Source organism: Telopea speciosissima, chromosome 11, assembly GCF_018873765.1.
Source record: "Telopea speciosissima isolate NSW1024214 ecotype Mountain lineage chromosome 11, Tspe_v1, whole genome shotgun sequence".
NCBI lineage: Eukaryota > Viridiplantae > Streptophyta > Magnoliopsida > Proteales > Proteaceae > Telopea > Telopea speciosissima.
In genome coordinates, this window is record NC_057926.1 from 49,047,279 (window position 1) to 49,069,995 (window position 22,717).

Sequence of the window (22,717 nt, forward strand, 5' to 3'; positions counted from 1 at the left end):
ATATTAGGTTATGCTTTACAATTTATTGTTTAATGTAATTTTTGTTTATTTAGTATCTCATTATCTATTGATTTATTAAAAAAAGGTTACTTATATATTAAACGCAAATATTTACAATTGTAAGATTAGGCTAGGTTTTTTAACCCAAAGAAAAGTCTAATAGTCAATTGAGTATGAAACAAATCAATGCCCAATCACATGTGTCTCATTTTTTTAATGCATAAGACGATGCAAATGGCAAAAAAAAGGCAAGTCTAGGCCAACCAAGCCCTAGTAAAAATCAGGGTCAACCCAACCCTTGGCAAAAATCAGGGTCAATTAGGGTCAACCCGGTCCAATCAGGATCAATAATGGTCGGGCTAGGCTGGGCTGAGCCCAAAGGGTTGGGCCTGTGCTGAGATATCTTAGTCGGACTAGGGCTAGGTTGGACTTGGGTTGAGCTAAGAGGACTCAAGGTTGGGTTAGGGTTTTAAAAAACCCGATTCAACCTGGCTAGGTTTCATCCCTATGTGTGAGTGGCATTTATTAAAAATTTGATACGATGATATGGGTAGTTAGTAACTAGTAGGGGCTGTAAACGGATCGGATTCGGCTCGGATAGTGCTATATCCGCATCTGCATCTGATTAGTTATCAGACGGATTCGGATAGTGTTAAACGGATACAGATACAGACACAGATAGAGATTGAATATTTTATCCGTTTACATGTAAATATAGCTTTTCGGATAGCTATAGCCTATCCGTATCCGCATCCGTCTAGTTTTTAGACAAATCCAGATAGTGCTAAATGGATACGGATATAGATACGAAACGGATTTTGGTTATTCATTTACACCCTTAGTAAATGGGATTGCGAAAGGAGAGGTCAATAGCCGTTTCTATACGTGTCCATTTCCCATTGCTGCTGTACAGAAACCCCCCTACAGCAGTAAACTTTTCCAATTTTCTTAGCAAAACAAATGGCAAAGCAGGAACCTTTGCCAATTCTCCTCGGTCCCTGAGAGAGTTTCGAAGAAGTAGAAGAAACTCGAATCAGAGCCCGTGATCGATGGTAGATCCGTTGAAGATCTGAGAGGTGGAGTGGGAACCGATAGGAGCTGTTCTGGAGGAATCTCCGGTGAAATTACGAACTCTTTGATCGAATTTCGAACAGTGTAAGCTTCCATTTTCTCAAAATTTCAACTTTATGCAGGATGAAAGAAATCAATCAAGAATAGTGGAATATATCCAAACTTGCAGGAAAAATTTCTATTCAAACTGAATCTTTGGCATGAAACTGGCGAAAATAGCTTTAAGCCCTTTAAAATTTGATTGATTTTTTTTTTTTTTGGAGTTTTGCCCCTCATGGTTTTAATGTATCTATTTGTGATTTGAGTTAGCGAATAGGTTTTGGCCCAATTGAGCCTCCAGTATTATTTTTTCGGTTTGTTTATCTATTCAACTTCCTCACCCCCTCCTTATCTGCCTACTCTTTTTTTGCACTTCGTCAGATTATTTTTGAAGTCGGGGATCATGCTTCTACAGCATTGGTGAGACGATTCACTGTGGCACATATGGCGTCGCCTGGTATGTTTTTTTGTAGTATTGTTTTGATTTTGAAGTTAATTTTTGATTTTAGATGGCTGGGAAGACTGGCATTGTGAATCTTTTCTTTGGTGAGATGATCTAGATCAACGGGCATTTTTTTTTATACATGTACGTGGAGTTTTTATCTTGATAGGGAGCATTTATGAGGTGGTCCATAGTACAATAAATGTGGCACACGTAGGGATCAAATATGCCATATATTAGGCCAACTTCCTAAGGCCATATCCCCAAAGCTCATTGATTGTACAACTCTAACTGCATGAATAACGGCACTACTGCCCGCTGATACCGAATCTTTGGTCCATTTTCAACTGTCTATAATGAAAAATCTTGATCCTATAATATAATCATCTGATTCCTGTAATCTTTGGTCTATTACCATTTACCATCCATAAGATGGTCTGGCATTTGAGGGCACCAATAAGAAAATATCTCATTGATTTGAAGAATCTAATTATTTGAACAAAGTATGGTGCCCATTGTCCCTGAAATTTTTGTCCAAAACTTCCTTTTTTCCATGGAAGAGGTGATTTTCTCTCAAACTTTGTATTATTTAATGCAAGCATTTACAAAACCTGCAGGTAATGGGCTAAAATAGGAATATAAGGAGAATAAAATAGGGGCTTGCTCACCATAAAGAAAGCTAGGGTTTGACCATCAAACCACTTGGCAGCATAGTTGTCAAGGTGACTAGGCTACCCAAGGCGTTGGAGGGGAGCTTAGGCGACAAGGCGTCCCCTAGGTGTCGCCTAGGCGTGCATTAATGACATATGGAATATAGCAATTATAATTTTATATCATTATGTTTATATGCAGCATACAAGTCATATCAATACAGAATGATATAATTATGCTAGTAATGGCCTAATATGACCAACGCCTTGGTGCAACGGTAAAAGTTGCTCTATTGTGACCAAGTGGTCACGGCTTCGAGTCTGAAACAGCCTCTTTGTGAAAGCAGGGGTAAGTCTGCGTACATTATGACCCTCCCCAGACCCTGCAATGGCGGGAGCCTCGTGCACTGGGTATACCCCCCCCCCCCATGGCCTAATATGAGAAAACTATCATACAATAAACAAAGCATAGGATATAATATATGCATATTCGTGAAAAAAAAACAATAAATATAAGTCAAAGTAAACTTGTGAAGCGTCGAGAACCATTCCCTTAACTATAACTCGAAGAGTTAACTGTTCCGCTCAAAATATGCTGTTACAATGCTTTATGTAGGTAAATACCACAACCTGTGTCCCTAAATGAGTTTACTTTTCGAATATAAGAAAAAAAATTCTATTATGACTCTAATTACAATTTAGCAACTCCTCAATGAGTGCTTAAAACCCCTTTCTTATACAAATAAAAATACTAATTTAAGCCATCGAATCTACATAGAATTCCGAACCTAATTAGATTTGTTAAATAGAAATTCTGTTATATATTGAACCCCTGTTAGGAAGTTGGTTATAACTTTCCAAGTATAGCTCAGAATCGCAAGATTATAATCTTATTGGAAAGTAATTGTATAAGCTTTCAAATGACATCAAGATTATAAAGAAGTTTTGACCATTAAAAAACAAATCTAATGTTATGGAACTAATCCAAGTTTTTGTAAAGCCAATGCTCCCAATGGAACTAATCCAAGTTTTTGTAAAACCAATACTCCCACACTCCAGTCTTAATCCAACGGTCTGTAACTAATAATAGAACCACCAAAATTCTTCTCGGGGTTGCTCTTGCATTATTCTTCGAAGGTAGAATCCTCCAAATCCTAGGTATATTCTTAGTATTATCTATTAATCATCTTCTTCGTCTTCTCTTTTATTTTTTCGTTTTTGTGTTTACTCTTACAACAGCTGTTTCAGTCTCATAATCAATGTTCTTTCATTATTATTTTCGTCGATTCACTTTCTCTTCATCCCATCAACATTTCCTTCACCTAAACTTGCATCCAATTTCACGAAACTCTTATCGATTTTAACCCTAGCCTTTCCTAATTATCCCCACTACCATTCCCACTAAACCCTAACCCTTCAAGCCCTAATTCCCCCTGTACTTTTTACACTTCTCTGTACTTAAACAGTAATCTCTTTCTCTCTCTCTCCTCCCCCTCCTGCTTTCATTCTGGCCATCATTATTGTAGTAAATAAACGCTTCATTGACTCCTTGAAGCCTCTCTTTATGATATTTAGTAAATGATGGGCTTTTTCTAATAAATTGATTTTAAGAAGCTGTGTTTCTTTGAGTAGTTTTTTAAATAATGAATTGAAGTCTTAAAGTTTGCTATTTGTTTTAGTAAGATTTTAAATTAAATGTATTGTTTGGGTTTAAATCTTGTTTGAATAGCATGCATGGCTTTTACAATAGGGAAAAGTATTCTCGCAGCATATTCACAGGATTGGCCTTAAAATCTTGCCCTTTGAGAAAGGCAACTGAACCTTGTAGAAGGAACTGCTCACTGTCTGAGGTCTGGGTGCATATAAGCAGGTAAAAGGGTTTATGTGAACCTGCACCAGAAAGACGATGCTGAATCACTGATATTGAGGCCCATTAATATCTAAAGGGGGCTCCTGTGATGGCTAATAGCTGGATAAGAATAGTTTTTTCCTTCATCCAAGTTTTCTTCACAAATCAACTGGAGATTACAGCTTAGTTGTCAAGGCCGCAAGGCGACCCAAGGCGGTGCAGGGGTGCTGATGCAGGGCATCCTTTTGATCCAGCAGCCGGCTCCTCAAAGAGGCCTGATCAGTACTTCTCCAAGAAGTACTCTAGAAAGGGAGGTCAGCCCAAGTTCAAGACCAGACCCACAGCCTAGTCTGGCCTGGTTCAGATCTAGCCCTTCTCAGCCAAATTGGACTCCTAGAGAAGTCAAAGTTCTGGCCAGCAGATTCCATTTTCTAGCAAATTCTTTGTCTTTTTCATATTCCAAAGTGATATTAAACATCTTCCAATATCAGTTTTTCAATACTTTGATTGTAGTTCCAATGTCTTGGAAATGGTTTCCAATATCTTGGGGATAGTTTCAAAATCTAGGAATTGTTTTATATGTATGGGTTTTAGTTTCTAGGTGTTGGGAATTCCATTTAGTCTTGGAATTTCAACAACAACAACAACAATTCAGCCTTATCCCAACTAAATGGGGTTGGCTAAATGGATCCATTCAAAATAAAGTAGAGAAAACTGAGGTCCTCACAAAGGGAAAGGAAAGTAAGAGGAATGAAGAGTAAAAATGAAGAAGTTGGATAAGAAAAGTGAGTAATGGAAAATGAAAAATGAAAAATGAAAGAGGAAAGAGGATAGCCCAGGAAATTAGGAAAATCTCAGCTACATGGTGTCGTTAACGTGGATCCTTTCCCTCCAGTAGGATCTATCTAAGGTCATACTTGGCACCAAACCCAGACTAAGCGAGTCATGCTTCACAACCTTACCTATGGTCATTTTAGGCCTGCCCCTAGCTCTTTTAGCTCTTGGAATTTCAACAGTCCTTTCTATTAAAAAAAGAAGACCTCGGTGGCTTGGCTCTGGAGCTTGCCTATACAAAATGGGATCGCTGGTGCGGAGCTGCGAACAGTGAAAGCAGGGCTAGCAACTAGTGACAGTCAGTCAAAAAGGAGTTCGTGTCCCCAGAGTTAACATGAGAGAAATGGGAATCCAGGACATACTCTCTTTCAGACCCTCTGCTCTCTTCTGGGGAGGGGGTTTTTTATATAGAGAGAGGTGAGTCGAGGGTAGCCTCTCGCTTGACCGATTTATCGGAGTCAGAGGAAGATCTCAAGTTTATATAACCAAGGGGCTATTAAGCCTCCTTTTTCCCCTATATAATAGAATCGTGGGAGGCTGTTTCAGCAACCTAGAGTTTTGTGATATCTTCTTTTAGAACCCTTGTGAGAAATAAGAGCTGTGAGACTCAGCAACCTAGGTGGGACTCCTGTGGATTGGCGTAGGTGTGACTTCTACGGCTGATAGACTGGTGGGACTCTAGATCTACAACCCAGCTATCTATTTTCATACCTATCCCTAATCTCCTCTAGATTCGATCTTGGCTTGCTTACCCTTTCAGGTTTGCATCAGGTGCCTAAGCGCTTAGGCGACAAGGCGCCTGCCTAGGCGCCCGAGTGTATTTTTTTTTATTTTCCCTCTTTTCTAACAATATTTAGTATGCTACAATACATATCTTATATCATAAAAAACAACATTAAGCCACATCAAGTCATCAAAAATTAACATTAAGCCGCATCAAGTCATAAAAAATCAATATTAAGCCACATCAAGTCATAAAAAATTAACATAGAACTAGAAGACAACTCACAGCAGAATGGAAGAAGCATATTGGAAGTTTAAAACAATCAAAACATACATTTGGTTTATACTGTTCTTGGAATGGTTGTTGTCCTGGTATACCTAGTCTCACATTTGGTTTATATTGTTCTTAGAAAATATGATCTTGTCAATAAGTAATTAAATTGCTCTCAATTTAGAGAAATGTTTTTGTTCTCTGAGAAGTTTGACTAGTCGAATGATTTTATTTTTACATGAGACTCTTTGTATTAGGTAGAGTACAAAACCAGCTTTCCAACAAATCCAAGATTGCTTAAATTTGATTTATATTGATGGAGTGATGTTCTAGTCAAACCTTATTTGATGTGAGCGAGTACTGTCAAAATCGCTCTGAATGAAAATATTTTTTATATATCAAAACAAATGAATTTTTTACCGCACTTTTGATTTTTAGCAATGTTTTACCATATTAAGAAATGTTTTACCATTTCTTTTGAAATTAAAGCAAAACTATCCTTACTTCCCCCCTCTACTTGTAAAGACACCCATAGGAACAGGACCATTGTTCAGTCCTGGGGTCTCTCAAATGTCTCCTTGGTTGCTCCGGCTAATGCTTAGGCTGGCTAGTTGGGCTCTTCCTCTTTAGGGCCTTTTGTAATTTCTTCTCTTCTTCTTTTGGTATTGAAATTCTTATTCACCCAAAAAAAAGAAAAACTCCGACATTAGAAAGTTGAAAATTTTACTTACAACCAAAAATCCAGTTTTTGTTCTTGAATTGTGGGGTTGACTTTTATCATTTTGGGATTTGATTTTATAACTATTTTTATTGGATTCAAATAGGGGGGGTATATTTGCTTATTTATTAATAATATCTTAAGTAAATGAATTAAATGATATTTGACATAAATAAGGGCCAAACCTTGGTCGATAATACTAAGGCGTTCAATACCACTAAGGCGGCAGTTGCCTAGGCCCCCAAAAATCCGCCTGGACGCCTAGGCAATGCCTAGGCGACGCCTTGACAACTATGGATTACGGGGATGCAGATTGTCATTTGAAAGAAATTGTCTAAAAATAAATTCTCGCTCTCTCAACTTTTTAACTTGTCTTTCAGTTAACTACTTTCTTTAGACATAAGTTTAGATCATTTGTAAATGCAACTGTTGATTGCTTCTAACAATTTTGTGGAAGATCATACAACAACAACAACTACTTAATGGGGTCGGCTACTTGGATCCAAACAAAACAAAGTAGGTAAACCGAGGTCTAAACAAGACTGGGGAATGAAAAGATGGGAAAAGGGGGATGGGGCATGAGATGAGAACTGAAAAAAAGGTGGAAAATAACAACAAAAAAAGAAGAAAGAAAAAAAAAAGAAGGATGAAAGATGAAAGTAAGAGGAAAGAGACACAACTCAACAAGTCAGGACAATCTCAGCTAGATGGGGTCTGCTACATGGATCCTTGCCCTCCAATAGGCTCTATTCGTGGTCATACTTGGAACAAGACCTAAACTATGCATGTCCTTCCTCACCACTTCTCCTATAGTCATTTTAGGCCTGCCCCTAGCTCTTTTAGCTCCTTCAATCGGAATCATATCACTCCTCTCCTTACTGGGGCGTCCCTAGGCCTCCGTCGAATATGACCATACCACCTTAAACGACTCTCTCAGAGCTTGTCATTGATCGGGGCGACTCCCAAGCCCGCTCTAATACGTTCATTCTGTACTTTATCCTTCCTTGTTTTTCCACACATTCATTTTGACATCCTCATCTTTGCTATACATAGCTTATCAATATGGCATTTCTTAACTGCCCAGCATTCTGCCCCATACAGCATAGCCGATCGTATAACAGTCCTATAGAGCTTTCCTTTAAGCTTTAAAGGATACGAAGATTACACAGCACTCCGGATGCACCTCTCCACTTCATCCATCCAACTTTAATTCTCTGTGAGATATTATCCTCTGTGTCACCTTCTTTACTTATGATTGACCCTGGATATGTAAAATGGTTACTCTGCGGGATCTCTCTTTCCTCAATTCGCACCATATCAATATCCATCATAGTGTAACTAAAATACACATCATATACTCCGTCTTCGTTCTACTAATCTTAAAGCCTCTTGATTCCAAGGTTGATCTCCATAGCTCTAATTTAGCGTTAATCGCTGCTTTTGTCTCATCTACCAAAACGATATCATTTGCAAAGAGCATGCACTACGGGACCTCGTCTTGAATGCTCTTGGTTAGGTCGTCCATGTTAAGTGCAAAAAGGTAAGGGCTTAGTAACCCAATATGGGAATTCCTTGCCCTGACCTCCCACAGATCTCACACTAGCCACCACTCCCTCATACATATCTTTAATTACATCCACATATTTACTCGACACCCCTCTCTTCACTAGAACATGTCAGATTAAATATCTGGGGACTCGGTCATAGGCTTTTCCCAAGTCGATAAAGGCTATATGGAGATCCTTCTTGCTATCTCTATATCGTTCCATGAGCCTCTTCAATAAGTAGATAACTTCTGTCGTGGATCTACCTGACATAAAGCCAAGTTGGTTCTCTGAGATATGAGTCTCTATTCTCAAATGGGCTTCTATAATTATTGTAGCTCTGGATATTATGTTTATTTTTGTAGATCAGCACTACAATACTTATCCTCCATTCATCAGGCATCTTCCTTGTGTTCATAATCCTATTAAACAGATTGGTTAACCAATAAACCCCACAACCTCCTAGGGTTTTCCACACTTCTATTGGGATCTCATCTGGGCCTGGTGTCTTACCTGCTTTCATCTTTCTTAAGGCTTCTTTAACTTCCGCCACACTAGCCTTTCGTACATATCTATGATGTGTGGTGGCTTGTTGGGTAATATACTCATTTGGGTCATTTTTACTCAACCTATCTCCATTAGTAGGTCAAAAATATACTCATCCCATCTCTTCACAATGTCCTCATCCCTAACCGACTACTCTTCCATCGTCACCCTTGATACACCTCACTTGATCAAGATCTTTACTCTTCCTTTCTCTCATCTTAGCTATCTTATGAATTGCTTTTTCCCCTTCTTTTGTGTTTAGGTTGATATAGAGATCTTAATATTTCTTAGTTTGAGCCAACCCCACAATCTTCCTAGCTTTATTTCTGGCATCATTATACTTCTTCTTATCCTCTGTTAATATAGTCCTTTGCCAAGTCTTAAAACAAATTTTCTTGGTCTTAATGGCTGCTTGGACCTCATTGTTCCACCACCAAGTCTCCTTAGGGGCCAGACGACTACCCTTCGCTTCCCCTAGCACATCTTTGGCAACCCTCTTGATGCAAGTCATCATCTCGTTCCACATTGCATTGGTATCTTCCTCAAAGTCCCACTTTCCTTGTTTGGCCACATTATTAGTAAATGTCCTTAGGGACTCCCCTTTTAATCTCCATTACCTTATCTTAGGGTACATAGGTTTCGTCCTTCTACGCTTTTGCGCACTGAGGCACATATCCAGTACAAGAAGTCTATGTTGGGTGGTTAGACTCTCCCCAGGGATAATATTACATTCATTACACGCCATTCTATCTGCCCTTCTTATTAGGAAGAAGTCAATTTGGCTGGTGTGGTTCCCACTTTTATAGGTAACTAAGCGCTCCTCTCGTTTTTCAAAGGAAGTGTTTGTAATAGAAAGATCGTAAGCTACCACAAAGTCTAGGATTGAGGTCCCTTCCTCATTCCTCTCCCCAATCTCATAACCGCCATGGTCATCTTCATATCCTCTATGATCACTCCCAACATGTCCATTCAGGTCACCTCCAATAATAATTGATTCATCTTGGCTAAAACCCTGCATTAAATCATCCATGTTTTCCCAAAATTGGCGCGTACAACTTTCGTCCACCTACTTGGGGCGCATAGACGCAAACAATATTGACATCCTCTTTCTCCAAAACCAGTTTGATGGATATAATCATGTCTCCCAGTCTTTTGATCTCTACTACATCATTTTTTAGATCTTTGTCCATAATTATGCCCGTTCCACTTCTATGACTATAATCTCCGGAATACCAAAGTTTAAAGTCATCCAACACCTTTGCTTTGTTACCCTTTCACCTTGTCTCTTGGATACATGTGATATTTATCCTCCTCCTCATAACATCTACCAACTCCAGGCTCTTACATGTTAAGGATCCAATGTTCCAAGAAGCTAATCTAATCCTACGCTTCTGGGCTAGCATGGTTCCTCTCACTTGCCTTTGTCTACTTATCACCGCATTCGGACGTTGGTACGACGCATCGCTTACGGGGGACACCCTAGTAAAAAGAGGACGGAAAGACACGAGATGAGATCAAGAGAAATGTGTAACTATTTGTACTTCGTTTGATGTTCTCTATTTGCTTATCCAATAATCCATTTGTGTTGCAACTCAAAGCCCTGGGACTGCCATTTGCATCAGAGGAGACTTCCTTTTCGCAACTAATGGATGGTGAAGGGCTTTTCTCCTTCCAGATATATATTTCTGTGTAAAACATGAAAACTAACCGCCAACTTTCATAGTTTCATGATGGTAAGGTGACTCATGAATCATGATTGTATAGAGGGATATTCTGTATCAAACTTGCCAGTGCTAGAGTGTTCAGCAAACTCCCTGGTGATTTTGGATTATACTCATCCATTTAGATTTTAGTCCTGCGAGAGGGGGTCCTGACAGTTGTGTGAGTGTGTAAATATATGAAGGCCAATTTTTTTAGTCCTGCTGGAGGGTTCCTAGCAATTGTGTGTGTGTGTGTGTGTACATGAAGGCCAATTTTTCGGGGGACAAAATATACAACATAAAGTGCTCCATATATTTCGTGGCTTTAGATCTTTATTATTTTGGCTTTTCATGTTGCGAAGATTGTATGACTGATTGATTCATTCTACCAATTTCTTAAAATTTCACCCAGTCCATGCCTGTTTTTGATGCTTGTTGCAGTTGGTGGTTTAAGGTATACATCTGTTGTTGTTGCTACGCTGGATACTGGTGAAGTCTATATTATTGTCAGCTTGTCTACGAGGAACGATACTCAGGTGATTTATGTTGATCCGACAACTGGAGCACTTTGCTACAATGGGAAGCTGGGAGATAATGTTTTTAATTCTGAAGATGAAGCTTTGAACTACATCACAAATGGGTCAAAGTGGCTCTGTAAGAGTACAAATTATGCCCGAGCTATACTGGGTTATGCAGCCCTCGGAAGCTTCAGCTTCCTTCTTGTTGCGACAAAATTGATTGCCTCCATTCCAAATTTACCTGGTGGTGGATGTGTTTATACTGTAACAGAGAGTCAATGGATCAAGATTCCGCTTCAAAATCCTCAACCCCAAGGTAAGGGGGAGCTGAAGAATATCCAAGAACTGTCTGAGCTTGATATAGATGGGAAGCACTATTTCTGTGAAACAAGGGATATTACTCGTCCTTTCCCTAGCCGTTTACCGTTGCAGAATCCAGATGATGAATTTGTTTGGAATGAGTGGTTGTCAATGCCTTTCAAAGACATCGGTCTGTCACAGCACTGCGTCATTCTTCTGCAGGTTTGCTTCAGGCTTAGGCTACTGATCTAAACATTAGTTTAAGTTTCAAATTTTCCAATCTGTTTTCAATGTTCACCCAATGTCTGGCTTCTCCTTTTTCATTAGGCTGTATCTCTATGTATATTATATTCATGCAGATATGCTTTCTTCCATGTGTTGTTTAACCCTGGGTTTTCATTTTATAGTTCTTCAAATCTCCCCATCATCTTGTCAAATTAGGCAGAAAATATTCTGTTGGTTAACTGTATGTTCTGCATGTTAATTAGGTGGTCAGAGCTACTAGATATGGTGTCTGGAGTGTTCTCCATTGAATTGATTTACAAACTTTTGGCTAATCTCTGTAAATTGCTGTATTCTTTATCAACACTGATAGTTTAGTATGCTTCTTGCTACTAGGTTTCAGCTGCTCTGTAGTCTCTGGTTGATTTCATTTCATACCATCTGATTTTGATGAGTTGTTCTTTAAATATTTTGTCCATTCCATTTATAACTGTGGGAAATATGAATAATGGCTTGTGACAATATGATCACAGCCCCACTTTATTTATAATGAGTGTAGGAACATTCTAGAGTAGGTACAAGGACTGAAATACCCCTATGACAAAAATACCCTTGAACCCATATTACATTACTCCCCCTCAAGTTGGTGCATAAATATCAAACATGCCCAACTTGCTAACTATAGAACAAAAGCTCTTACTACTAATTCCCTTAGTGAGAATATCAGCTAATTGCTCACTAGACTGGATTAAAGGAACACGAATGACTCCTTGTTGTAACTTCTCCTTGATGAATTGACGATCAATCTCAACATGCTTGGTGCGATCATGTTGAACTGGATTATATGCAATACTTATTACTAATTTACTGTGACAATAAGGGCGCAAAGGCAGATCAAAAGCAACACATAAGTCTTGAAGAAGTCCTTCAGCACTGGATCGAACAACAACAGCTTGCTTCTTGCTTCGCCAAGTGACCAAGTTCCCTCCAACAAAAGTGCAATAGCGTTATGTAGATCTTCTGTCATCTGGACACCCTACCTAGTCAGCATTAGTGAAGGCCTCAACTCGAAGATGATTGTGAGGAGAAAAAAATATGCCCTTTCCAGGAGAAGACTTCAAATACCTCAAGATTCTATACACTGCCTCCAGATGAGTAGAATAAGGATCATTCATATATTGGTTGACTACACTCATTGCAAAAGCTATATCTGGCCGTGTGTGGGATAGGTATATCAGACGCCCAACCAATCTTTGATAACTGCCCTTATCAACTGGATCTCCATCCTTACTCATCGGTTTCAATGGTGTATCAGCAGGTTTACATCCCAACATTCCAGTGTCAGTCAACAGATCAAGTGTATACTTTCTTTGAGAAAGAGAGATGCCTTGAGCTGAATGAGCAATCTCAATCCCAAGAAAGTATCTAAGCTTCCTTAGGTCTTTAACTTCAAATTCTGTCCCCAAATAGGCTTTTAGTTTGTCTATTTCTTCAACATCACTCCCAGTGATTACTATGTCATCCACATAGACAATCAATACTGTAATATACTGGCTCATTTTCTTGATAAACAAGGTATGATCAGCATTGTTTTGTTTGTGCCCAATAGTCACCAAGGCTCTATGGAAACAACCAAACCATGCTCTCGGGGACTGTTTTAGGCCATATAAAGCTTTCTTCCAATGACACACCTTTTCCTATATCTCTAGGGCAGAAAAACCAGTAGGAATCTCCATGTATACTTTTTCTTCTAGCTCCCCATGGAGAAAAGCATTTTTTACATCAAGTTGTTGAAGTTCCCATCCTTGGTTGACAGCACAGGAAATAATTACCCTATCCGTATTCATCTTTGTTATTGGGGCAAACGTTTTCTGATAATCAATCCTATAGGTTTGGGTAAAGCCTTTAGCAACAAACCTAGTCTTGTATCTTTCTACCGATCCATCAGCCTTTTGTTTAACAACAAAAACCCATTTGCAACTTACGAGTTTCTTTCCTATAGGAAGTTTTACCGATTCCCAAATATTATTTTTTTTCCAAGGTACTCATTTCTTCATTCATTGCTTTTTTCCACTTCAAATTAGCTATTGCTTCCTGCCAGGTGGTAGGAATAGAAACAGAGGTCAAAGAGGAAACAAAGGCATAGAAAGAGGGAGAAAGAGAATTGTATGAAACAACATTAGGGATGGGATGTTGAGTACATATTCTTTTTGGCTTACGAATAGCAATTGGTAAGTCAAGATTAGAATCAAAAGCAGACTTACCAGAAGGAGAACTTGGAACATGTAGTGTCGATTGAGTAGGAGCAGTGGTGGTGGTTCTATTAGGCTAAGTTCCTTCACAAAAAGTCTTGAAGGTGTCAGGTTTGCCCTAAATTAAAGGCTGCTCTTGCTCCCTTTGGATCAAAGGCCGCTCTTGTTCTTGTCCTGTTATACTATCCTCAAGTTCTATGAATGGGTCTTCCACTTTAGGTGCATACACATCTAATGAAGAGGTCCATGGGTAGGGAAATAAGCCTCAGACTCCCTAAAAATAACATCCATGGTGACAAATTACTTTCGTGTAGGTGGGTGATAGCACTTGTACCCCTTCTGGGTAGCAGAGTAGCCCAAAAAAATGGAGCGAAGACCCTTGATATCAAACTTCCCATGGAGTTGATGATTGCTAGCGAATACTACACAACCAAATACCTTAGGAGGTACCATAAATGAAGAAGAGCCCAATAGAATATCAAGAGGGCAGTGAGCTGCTAGCACCGGGGAAGGCAGCCGATTTATAAGATAGGCAGCAGAAAGCACAACATCACCCCTAAAAACAAGGAGGAATAGCCATTGTAAACATAAGAAATTTGGCCACCTTCAAGAGGTGATGATTCTTTTGTTCAGCTACATCATTCTAGGCTGGAGTATGCACACAAGAGGTCTGGTGTATTATCCCATGAGAAGACATGTAGGTCTGAAGGAGCCGTCCATGCATTCCTTCCCATTGCCTGTCTGAAATTTTTTTACTTGCATCAAACTGAGTCTGAACCATTTTGTGAAACAATTGGAAGCAGGAGAAAACATCACTCTTTTGGTGCATGAGGTAAATCCAAGTAGTACGACTAAAGCAATCAATATAAGTGACAAACCACCGGTAACCAGATGTAGAAACACAACGGGTAGGGCCCCGCACATCATAATGAATTAAACTAGATGGAATTAAACTTCTTGTTGGAACCGCTTCCTCTAAAAGGCCGACATTATAGGAAAGGGAGGAAACAATATGTATATCATACAGGAGCTCTAACACGGTGGACTATCCAAAGGAGGACACGGGTGGGTAAAATAATTTAACACTTCTACTATTTGAAACGGGATAAACTGCTGTATTTTGCTTGGCAAAAATGCAAGCATCACAAGAAAATTGGTTTGGATACAACTCTTGACCAAACTAGGAAATAAAGTATATAAAAGTCCTAGAGGAGGGTGGCCTAGACAACGATGCCACCTATGCAGTTCAGCCAAAGCTGATGCCGAATATTCAGGGAGAGAAGCCCGAGAAACCAAAGCTGATGGAGAACTATCAAGCATGTAGAGAGTGGAGACCACCAACTACTTTACCACTGCCAATCGTATGACCCTTTTCCAAGTCTGAAAAAGGCAATGGGTAGAAAAGAAAGTTACTTTGCAGTTCAAATCTTGAGTAAGACTACTAATAGGAACATGCAGGACAGAAGAAAGACACAAGAAGGGAGTGCACTTAATGGTGTACCCTTCCCGAAAACGGAGGAAAGAGAACCATCAGCGACACGGACTCATGGTTCAAGATCTCGCTGAAATCTCGATTTTGTAGAAACTTGAGACGAGATGCCTTGCGATACGTAAATAGTACAAGATCTCGCTCAAGATCTCAGTATCTCGCCGAGATCTCGAGCTATTTCTCGGTTTCAACCTTATTAAAGCTTATAAAATATCATAACTCGACGAGATCTCGCCTCTCTCTCGCCTGTCTCGTCTCTGTGAAGGGGGAAACTCCATCTTTGGGTGATTTTTTTCATTTCTTTTGGCAAATCACACCTCCAACGCTTGATTCATTGAAGATTGAAGCTGCTAATCTCCTCCAAGCTGCATCTCAAGAACTTAAGGTAACTATTCATCTCAAAAACTATATTTTTCATAGAAACATGAACTAACCTTGTTTGTGTAGAATAGCCTAGGGTAGACCTCACGCACGCCGTAGACTACCAACTTAGGGTCCATAGTCAAAGTACCATTTTGGGTTTGAATTTGTAAAAACTAATGGTTCCATTGTGTTTAGAAGGCCAAACATAGGGGGAATGTCAAATTTCAGTCCCTATCTTGGCCAAACAACCACCGAAACCTTGCATCGAGTTCAAAAAAAAAAAAAACATCATCTCGGCGAGATCTCGCCAAGATCTCGGTTTCGTGGGCTGGAGAAACCAGTACAGAAACCGAGATCTAAAAGCTTGCACAGACTTTACTGTTACAAGTTAATGGAAAATATTTAAAAAATTGAGTAGAAGAACCTGTCATGTGGTCACTATCACCGGAGTTGATGATCCAAGAGTTGGACATGACTGAGGTACAGTCAAGAAATTAAGTATCGGTCAGTATCGTATCGTATCATATCGGCCGATACGTCTTGGTATCGGTCGGTGTAAATACAATACAGACTGATGTCTCTATTTTAAAAAAAAATAATCTGTCTCGACTGTATCGATATGTATCGACCGATACATATCGATATGATACGATACGATACGTATCGATACAGCCGAGACATAAGTTTTTTCAAATTTTTTATATTCTTTTCCGTATCGGTATGTGTCGATATGTATTGGTCGATACATATCCTATACATATCGATACATACCGATACGTATCGATACGTCTCGACCGTCTCGACACTTAAAAGCCCATGTGCCATTTTTCTGTGTTTCCAGCAAGAACACGAACCAGAGGCGGAAAAAGGAGCGGTCCAGGCAAGGAAAAACCCCTAAAATCCCTCTTGAAATCCAATTTTTTGCCCAAATCACTTGAGGGCTTCCATTCCTTGGTGAAAAACGACACTATTAGAGGTGGATTCACATCAGTTGCTGCATCCATCTTCCCAAAATCAAAGATTGTAGAACAAAATCAAAGATTGAAGGTGTTCTACAAGGGAAAGGTAGGTTTTTTGGAAAAAAATTTGATTTTTTGTTTCAATCTTTGATTTTACTTATTTTTTTGCTAGGATTCAAAGAGAATATGTTAAACTTAGTATTGCATTCTTTGTATACATTTACAAAGATTTGAACTCAAATCTTTGCATTTTTCACCCAAAACTGAAAATTGCTTCCAAAAAATGAAAAATTTTTTTCTTTCAAAAATTAAAACATATGCTAATGTATATAATATATGTACTACATTATGTATGTATGACATAAATTGCTTGTTTATATTGTTTTTTGTGTCAAAGTGTATTTTGATCATTTTCATGCGTTTCTGCACTGATCGATATGTATCTCTGATACGATACGATATGTCTTTTAAAAGCACCCGACCGATACGATACTTGATACCGATACTCTAAACCATAGTTCTAAATCTCGCGAAATCTCGGTTGAGATCTCGAATATTTTGAGTATCTCGACCTGACCGAAACGAAACAGCAGCTCAAATAAAAAAAATGCAAAAACTCGGTCGAAATTTCAACCATCTCGCGATATCTCGAGACAAAATCAAAATTTTGTGAGATATCGAGATTCCTTTTTCAAAAGTAGCTTTATAAATACCAAAACTCGTTAGTCTCGATCGAAATTTCGACCGAGACTTAACAAGCTCTGGTTTTTTTGGGTTTTTTTCTCCTCGTTAGTCTCGGTCGTTTCTTCTCCCATACTATGACGTGGCATTCATTTGTCCTACAGTCGGAGAACAATGCACGTCGGCTCCATCGGACTATGAGTGGGGTCAATCCTAGACGTCGGAGTAATTATTATTAGAATATTTGTAAGCCTTTGAGTCACTGGATGACTACTTGACTTGTATTGGACTATTGGGGATATTGTCATATTGATATCATCTTCTTAACTTGTTATTTACTTATTGTACTTAATATTATGACTTAAGTTATGACTTATGAGTCATTCACTTTATGTTTCCAACTTCCAAGTCAATTTACTTGTTTAAATTGTTTATCAATCATTAATTTATCATGTCCTCTAGTACTTAAAGTCTTAAACAATGTGTATGTGTAATTAACTAAGTTATACATTAGGATTCGACCGTACATTGCCAATCAATGGTGCAAATCCAAAACACCACTTTGGGTGACTATTTTTGCAAATCGAACATTTAAATGTGTTTATATAGCCTAAAAAAGGGTTTCCATGAAGTTTCAGGCCTTAACTTAGCCTAATAAAACCCACCGAAATGACCTACCGAAACATAACAGAAAAATGCAAAATTTCGACCGAAGGATATTTCGATCAGCCTGAAATATTGAAACGAAACAAGTTTTCGAACTATGCTCTAAACCTTGGGTACATTTGCCACTAAACGAAATATCTGGTGTGGATGAAGGTGAAGCAGAAGAAGCGGAAGTTCTTGGCAAGGAGGTAGCTGATGAAGAAGGGGTGTCAAGCCGAGTCATCAATTGACGAAGATGCTGAAGTTCCTCCTGGGAAAGAGGCTGATCCGATGCATTGTCTTCAGAAGAAGTCTAATTAGCTTTGGTCGTGGTAGAACGACCCTGCCCACGTCCTCGAGTATCAGTGGGACGTCCATGTAATTTCCAGCACTTGTCTTTTGTATATCGTTCCTTGCCACAAAAATCACACTTCACAGGAGAACGATCATGAATGGGACGGCCACCAGTACCGCGGGGAGAACCCCCACGGGATGAACTCTTTGAGCTAGAGAAGAGTGTTGATCGTTCCTGAGTAACTGGGTGAACCAAGGCATTACAACGACTGTCTTCTGATTAGACCATGGCATAGGCCTGCTCAAGAGTAGGGAGAGGATTGCGATTAAGGACATATGCCCAAATCTGGTCAAACTCAATATTGAGGCCAGCAAGAAAATCGAATACACGAAGACCTTCTTCCCATTTCTTGAAAGCAGTAGCATCAACATCGTAGGTAGCAGTAATTTACCCATAAAAGTCCAACTGATGCCACATGCTACCCAGCTTGGGATAATATTGAGGAAGAGATAATTCCAGTTGCTTGGTAGCATGTATCTTTTGGCGAAGTTCATAGCATTGGGCAGCATTACCAACCTAAGAATAAGTATCCTTGGCTGCCTTCCAAATTTTGGCAGCGGTATCAAGAAGAAGATAAAACCCCCAACAATTTCAGGATCCAAAGGTATCACGAGAAAATTAGAAGTCATCCATTTATCTTGAGCAAGACCAGCACCGGTAGGCTTAACCAATGTTCCTGTGAGGCTGTGATATAACCAGAGAGACCATGGGACCCAATGGCTAGAATGTAGGATCATGACCACATCAAATAATTGCTCCCATATAATTTAATAGAGTTTGCAGAGAACAAAAGGAAATCACACTGAGTAGCCCCGTCGTGTCCAGTAGATGTAGTGGAGATCTTAGATTCAGTCATAGTTGCTAGTCTGGGAAAACTTCAATAAAACATCAACTTTCTAAGGAATCTAGAGAGAAACACATCAACTAATCCTAACAAAGAGGGATTTAAAACATGCTGATCGAGGTAACATCCCTTGGTGAGAGATAACTCACCACCAAGGGTAAAGAGAAGAAGCTGGCAGCAGTCGGAGTCGAGACTGAGAGGAAAAAGAAGAGGCGGTGGCTGGAGGTGTTGGCGGTGAGACAGAGAGGAAGAGGAAGGGGCGGCGGAAGCTGGCAGTGGTTCTGGTGGGGCTGGCAGCGCTAAGTAGAACTGTAGAAGACCGCGAGAGAAGGGCGGTGGAACTTGTGGTGGTGGCTGGTAGCGCAAAAATCGAGAAGAGGAGAAACAAAGGATCTAGGGTTTCGTGATGGTAGACATTAGGGTTCGGATTCCAATGTGGATCCCAGCTCTGATACCATGTGGGAAATATGAATAATGGTTTGTGACAATATGATCACAGTCCCACTTTATTTATAATGAGTGTAAGAACATTCTAGAATAGGTACAAGGACTGAAATACCCCCATGACAAAAATACCCTTGAACCCCTATTACAACAATAACCTTCAGCTATAGTTATAGGATTTAATTTATTTATCTATTAGGGTTTTTATTAGTGGACGAGCCTTGGCGCAACGGTTAAGTTGCGCTATTGCAACTTGTTGGTTGCGGGTTCAAAACTTGGAAACAGCCTCTCCTGCAATGCAGGGAGGTAAGGCTGCGTACATTTGCCCCTCCCAGACCCTGCAGTAGCGGGAGTCTCGTGTACTGCGACGCTTTCATTTATTAGGGTTTTTATTAATTGAGATTTTTTCTTTTAATCTTTTATTTTAAATGGGCTACTTAGTGGTAGTCTTTTCTATACTTTAGTTTTTAGGTTAAATAAAGATAGAGTTGATTTAGGATTTTATTTCAATTAGGAGTCTATGTTTAATTTCAGTTTTAGATTAGGAGTCTTTATTTTCTCTTTAAATACAAGCTTGTAACTGTCGTTTTAGGCAGATTTGATTAATGAAATTTTGAATGAGTTGTTTATGGAGCTGGATTGGTGACATAATAATGGTCATGTGACCTCTTCCTCTATGTCTTTCTTTCTTCTTCTTCTCCTCTTATTTTTCTGCTTCTTCTTTTCTGTTTCCTCTTTTCATACCCTGTTCTGGCACTAGGTAAATCTTCAACAAAGAAGGTTGAACAACCAGCATGCTATTGCTCTGTTTCTGGACGGTACTGGCGGCCTCAGATATTCTGGTTCGATCTCCTCCCTCACAAATCTTTGTTCCTCAAGCTTTAGGGTTAAGATTCCCCACCTTAGGGGAACTGAAACCCCAAGTGCCTGTTCCGTAAATCTTCCTCTGCTATGAGACTCAACCCTTGAAGAACCTTGCAACTGTGATGTCGCCAGATGTGATTTCAGAGCTTCAAATCTCACTAGGACGTTAATGCTTGGTACTGTTAGTGCTTGTAATCAGTAGAGGATCGAATCACTTCCCTTTGCCTGAAGTCTCAGACCCAGCCGACAGAGATTGAAGGAGTTCTCTTCTTCGAAAGCAATTCTGGTTTCTCCGTCTCTTCCTTGGCTTGAGGTGGAAGACAACCCCCCCTTCCACGATTCTTCTATACTTTGCTTTAATTTTGATTCGTTATTTGTCTTTCCATTTAACTGTTTTCCCTCTCTTATTAATTACATCCTGCCTAGTTTACCCTTTACTCATCAACGTCCTGTCCCACTTCTTTCTTTTATTCTCTTTACCTCACTTTCCAATTTTAACCTCCATATTGTCATTAATCCCTTCTATCCTTTAATTTGTTTTTGCTTCCAAATCTGTCCCTACACAATAAATAATAAATCCTTTTACGTCCTTTCTTTTTTGCCTTTCTAATGAAGCCTTTGAAATTCGGTTATTTACACCTTTTGCCATTTCATTCATTTGTTGAGCTGTGTGATAATCGGGTGGGTCCACAAGTAACCCGATAAGGGTTATTCCGACCTGGGTTTGCATCAGTTATCCAGTTCAAACAACCATCAAACACATTGGTTAGTGTTTGATATTCCCTCTTTGATTGTGTTTCAAAATTTTATACCTGTTTAAGTTTCCACATCTGTTGACATCCAAATTTTATGCTCTTAAGGTTCAACATTTGTTGACATCCAAATGTAATGTTTGTAATGTTCACATCTTTGACATCCAAATTTTATGTTCGTAATGTTCACATCTATTGACATTTATCTATAGGGGTTCGCAGAATGTCGAGTTTTTGGAAGCTCAGGTCAGCAAGAAGGTGTTGTTGCTCTCACAGCTCGTCGTAGCAGATTGCATCCTGGTACTCGCTACTTGGCTAGAGGGTTGAATTCATGCTTTAGCACAGGTAACATCATTTATCATTCAAATATCTTTTGAAATTGAATTGCTTCTTTTAGTATGAGGCTGTGAGTTAGCTACGTGGTTCTGTGCCATATCTATCTGGTGTAGGATCTTTTCAAAACTGCTGAACCCTGTGGGATGCATGGGAAAGGGGCCAATAGAATAGAATAGAAACAAAAGAGTGGATTGGGGGTGGGGGACAGTTCAATTGCTACCAGATTTAATTGTTAATAATGACTTGAATTTTCTATGGTTAAAACTCAAAACTGACGAACCATCAAAATTGGCATACCACATATATATTGCATGATATCACCAAGTTGATTGCCAGAGTTAACAAATGGAGTAGAGATCAATTTCTGCATCAATAACATTCCTCACAAAATAGCAGTTGATCTTAATGTGTTTAGTCAACTCATGGAAAACTGGATTACTAGCAGTATAGATAGCAACTTGATTATCACAATACATATCCATAGGTTTAGTAACTGAAAATCCCAACTCTTGAATGAAAGACTTCAGCCACATCAGTTTGACTGCCATATGTGCCATTGCCCTATACTCAGCCTCCGCACTCGACTGAGCTCCTGTGGTCTGCTTCTTACTCTTTGAGGTGACAAGATTACCTCCAACAAATGTACAATACTTAATAGTAGATGTGCGATCACCATCAGCACCAGTGATGCAGATCACAGGTCCATGTGTAGCGGCAGCCGGCAGGAACAAACCCCAGAACCAGCCCAGTATGGTTGTGGGATTCAACTGCTGTGGGAGACAGCCTCGTCTGATGATGTGGCAGGTTTTTGTTGGTTCGATGGACCATCTCATAGGGCAGCCCAGTCCAGCATATTGACTTGCGTGGAGGACAATATTTACCTTCTATTTTAGCTACCTTCTATTTCCATGCAATAGCTAGATATAGTTTCTAATTTCAAATTTAGAAAGTAGGCTTAGCTTTTATTTAGAAATTTCTATTTTCTTCAGTTTCTATTTCAGTCTTTTGTTTCCTTTTAGCTAGATTTAGTTTCTATTTTGTAATCCTTCTCAATAGCCTCAAGGGGAGTTACTATTTTATAACCATGCTTTAATTATAAATTAAGGCAAGAGGCTGTACTGATCTGCCAACAATTTTAGATAAAAAAAATGGAATGTTGCTTACTTGCTTTGTGCAATGTCTGTGAGAGACAGACACGGTAAGAGGCCGTGGGTGAGAGACCCATCCCTATCCCTTCTTCTTTATTTTTCTGTTTCATTCTTACTTTCTATTTTATTGTTCTGTGAGTTAATCTACATCTGTCATA

General features: G+C 39.3%; 1 protein-coding gene across 1 annotated transcript in view; it reads left to right on the forward strand.

The window, feature by feature from the left end:
* The first annotated feature begins 928 nt into the window (after positions 1 to 928).
* LOC122644663 (probable phosphoinositide phosphatase SAC9) overlaps positions 929 to 22,717 on the forward strand; it is a 91,112-nt gene continuing 69,323 nt past the window's right edge. Inside the window, exons 1-4 of the mRNA XM_043838052.1 lie at positions 929 to 1,155; positions 1,492 to 1,567; positions 10,829 to 11,427; positions 21,288 to 21,420. Coding sequence (XP_043693987.1) covers positions 1,555 to 1,567; positions 10,829 to 11,427; positions 21,288 to 21,420 — 745 coding nt within the window. The 5' untranslated portion in view covers positions 929 to 1,155; positions 1,492 to 1,554. The remainder of the gene's footprint in view (positions 1,156 to 1,491; positions 1,568 to 10,828; positions 11,428 to 21,287; positions 21,421 to 22,717) is intronic.